Source organism: Hipposideros armiger, unplaced genomic scaffold (assembly GCF_001890085.2).
Source record: "Hipposideros armiger isolate ML-2016 unplaced genomic scaffold, ASM189008v1 scaffold_936, whole genome shotgun sequence".
NCBI lineage: Eukaryota > Metazoa > Chordata > Mammalia > Chiroptera > Hipposideridae > Hipposideros > Hipposideros armiger.
Genome location: NW_017732286.1, coordinates 326,455 through 330,048, shown reverse-complemented (window position 1 = coordinate 330,048; position 3,594 = coordinate 326,455). Strand labels below are relative to the sequence as shown.

General features: G+C 42.7%; 1 protein-coding gene across 1 annotated transcript in view; it reads left to right on the top strand.

Moving 5' to 3' along the window:
- The first annotated feature begins 290 nt into the window (after positions 1 to 290).
- TM4SF4 (transmembrane 4 L six family member 4) overlaps positions 291 to 3,594 on the top strand; it is a 33,933-nt gene continuing 30,629 nt past the window's right edge. Inside the window, exons 1-2 of the mRNA XM_019630705.1 lie at positions 291 to 750; positions 1,499 to 1,588. Of these exons, the coding sequence (XP_019486250.1) occupies positions 577 to 750; positions 1,499 to 1,588 (264 nt within the window). The 5' untranslated portion in view covers positions 291 to 576. The remainder of the gene's footprint in view (positions 751 to 1,498; positions 1,589 to 3,594) is intronic.

Below are 3,594 nucleotides of genomic sequence, written 5' to 3'. Positions count from 1 at the left end.
CCTATTCAACATTATATGATTCAGCAATTTCCAAAATTACTCAACAAGACATCTTTTGGAAAAGAGAACCTNTGCTTTGGAGACATGATTTTTAGCTAGGATGTAACTCAATTATGGTGATTTATAAAAAGCCTGAGGGCAATACTTCTTAATTTGGGTAGGGGCCCTGTGGGATTAAAGGTGCAGTGGTTCCAAAGGCTGTTTGTTCCAGGCCTGATGTTTGATTGCAACAATGTGAGTGTCTTGTCTGCACTGGTGGATTATTAACAGAGGTTATTGGTCTCCATGGCAAAATGATTGCTCTGAACCTAATCTCATTTATGGGAGTGCAAAAGAAAAAAAAGACTCCAGGTCAGGGAGATTGTATAAATGTTATCGCCACGGAGGTTCGGCTACATTCAAGAAGCTGAAGCATCTCCACGGACAGAGTTCACAGGCTGATTTGCATCTCAGCTCCAAAATACGGATTGAACTGAGGACATTTACAAGGGCACTCCGGCCGGTAACTTTGAAGAGACCCTGTGAAGGCGGCAGTGAGGGGCCTTTTCTTGCAGACCTGTACTGTACGGACCCAGCATGTGCACTGGGGGTTGTGCCAAGTGCCTGGGGGGCACCCTCATTCCCCTCACTGTGTTTGGCGTCCTGGCTAACATCCTGTTGTTTTTCCCTGGAGGAAAAGTGGTAGAAAACAATGAACACCTTTCCCAAGAGGTCTGGTTTTTTGGAGGAATATTAGGAAACGGAATCTTGGTGAGTACTAAAGCCTTAAAATCCCCCTGAAGGAGAGTTTGATCCTATCCTTTTAAAATTGGGTACTTATTGACCAGGAAGATATTGAGTTGCTAATAAAACCCTAAGTATTGCATGATGAAAAGTCAGGGCTCTAATTTTCCCCTTCTCCATTAGGACCTGACAAGACCTATCCACTCAATTTACTAAGTAATTTAAACTTGAGCTGGCAGGTCTCATGAATCAGTTAAGTTCCATGAACCAAACTGAAGGCCACAGAATTTCTTTATTCTAACAAGAGAGTGCTGTGGTGTGTGTGTGTGGCGGGGCGGGGGGGATAGACTTTCTAGCAAATTGACTGACTGAAAACCACCAAGAGAAGCAGATGTCAGTGGATTCTTCTTTCACTCACACACTGATTTCTTTACCTGTTGTTTCCAATAGAGATTGGGAACCTCTGCTTTAGAGAGAGACTCACTTTTTATGACAATTGAGGACAGTTATTTTTCTTTTCCTAACCCACCATCTAAATGGAACCTCAGGGTGTCAGATCTTGAAATCTTGCTCCACTGAAACTACAGTCAGGCCAAATGGCATCTAAATACTCAATAGCACTCATCCACCCCACTAGCCATGCTCTCTTACTCCCTTCCATGCCCCTTGGCCACCAAGTCCCAAATCACGGTTGTGTCCCCCTCACACAGCCAGGCAGGCACGGGCTCTCCCTTCACATCCCAGACCCACTCTGAGGTGCTTCTCTTGCTGGTAGATGCTGTTCCCTGCGCTGGTGTTCCTGGGCCTGAAGAACAATGACTGCTGTGGGTGCTGTGGCAACGAGAGCTGTGGGAAGCGATTTGCGGTGAGTTACGAGGCGGGGCAGACTCCGGAATTATTCCAGGATGCACTGTCCGCTTGTGCTGGGCATCTCGAGGGTGGAGACAAGTAACCAGCCCCAAGCAGGACCCTGGGGACAGCCAGTGCAGGGATAAAGATGGAATTCTTTTTGTGGGTGAAAATTAAAGAGAATAATAAAATTTAAAATACCAGTGCCCTTATACTTGTTGGGTATGAATACCATTTTAGAGTTTACAAACAAGAAAGGATGTCACAGCTGGAGAACTGAAGTGGTGCCATATAATAAATGCAGGCTGGGGAGGCAGAGATGGGGGCTGGACCCCTCCCTCAGCTGTGAGAAGTCCTGAGACCTTGTGGAGTCGTTTTCTTCTCTGGCCCTGCATTGCCTCGTCTGTAAAGGGGAGTGGGGACAAGATAACAGATGGTAACCTCCTCTCCCCAATAGTCCCCTCAATCCCCCATTCACACCTCTGCCAGGTTCACTCCCTCAGTGTCCAGCACGTCCCCTCTTCTCCCTGGATTTTGCCTTGGGACTTCTCTTTCCTTTCTTGTTTCCTGTAGCCATTCATCTTTTCATAGGTGGATGGAGAGATCAGGCAACCCCGTTCCAGGGTGGAGTGGGGAGAATGCCGGGAGGTGGGGTCGGGCCCCATTTCTACAACTGGACAAGTCACTGTCTTGCTCTCTGCCTTCGTTTGCTGTCCTATAATATGAGGAAGTTGAACTAGATCAGCATTTCCCAAGTTCTGGTACACAGAAGTGCTATATTTTTCAATAACATGGAAAGTTATTTCCTTTTCAATTCTCCTTCAACTCTTTGATTCTATTAAAAAAAAATGTTGTTTCAATGGAAAGAAGCCTTTACTATTTCTAACCCCTCATAACCTCCCTTTCTAACAAAAGGAGAAAAAGTCTCTAGCTCCAGGAATGCAAGCAACATTTAACTAAGCATTTAATAATACTGTGTTTATGTTTGCTAAAGAGTCTAGTTGTTCATTCATATATAGGGTGATATAAATGAATGAAATCGAGAGTTGCCTTAAAGAAACATATTAAGAGTTCCAGTACATTGATACGGCAAAGATGAAGAAGGTAGAATGGGAAGTACTGAGGGGACCACAGTAAGGCCAGCTGCTGCTTTAGATCCCAAAGGTTCAATTGTCCACCTGAGACTCATGAACCCGGATGATGAACGACACACACTTACCTTAACTTCTTAAAGGGAAAGAAAGGTGTAGCTAACCCTTCTGAAATAGAATCATTTCTAACACCATATTTGCTCATTTATTCAATCAAAAAAATATTCATTGAGCACATATGAAAGGCTGAGGCTGGTGTCCTGTGCATACCATTACAGATTTCCATGTGATATAAAAGATCATTCAAAGGGCATATCCTCACCTTAGCACCATCATGAGTCCCAAGTAAACCCTGATTATTATAATAATATTTAAAATCTTCACTTACAAAGGGATATGAAATAACCACAATTTATTCGATATAATCATATTACATGTGATATATATAAATAATATGATATTTTTATATAATTAATTACAACGTAAAGGAAGAAATATATAACTCATTTTCCCCTTGAAACATAATCCTGTTGTATTTTGTGGGCTTTGGAGGAATAAGTTGAAGATGAGGACTTGAAGAAAAATAGCAATTATGGAAAATTAGATGAAAAGAAGAAAGAGTCACTGCTTGGAGATTGAGCAGCACATTTCCTGGTGCTGAGTAGAAGGCTGCAGATCAGCCCATATAAATGAAGGATTGTTTTTGTTAATCATTTGTTTTAGGTTTATACATAACCACAGTGAGAAGTGAAATAACATTCAAAATATTATGCAAAACGCGTTTTACAATTAGATTTAAGTGAAGTCTCTGGAAGGCTGGAAAGTCATGTTTTTACAAGCGCAGTTGAGTCAATACGATCTGAAACACTTGGTCTGCCCAGTTCAAGTTATGTGCCTGAGGTTCTTGACCCCACCCCTACAGGTGGAACCT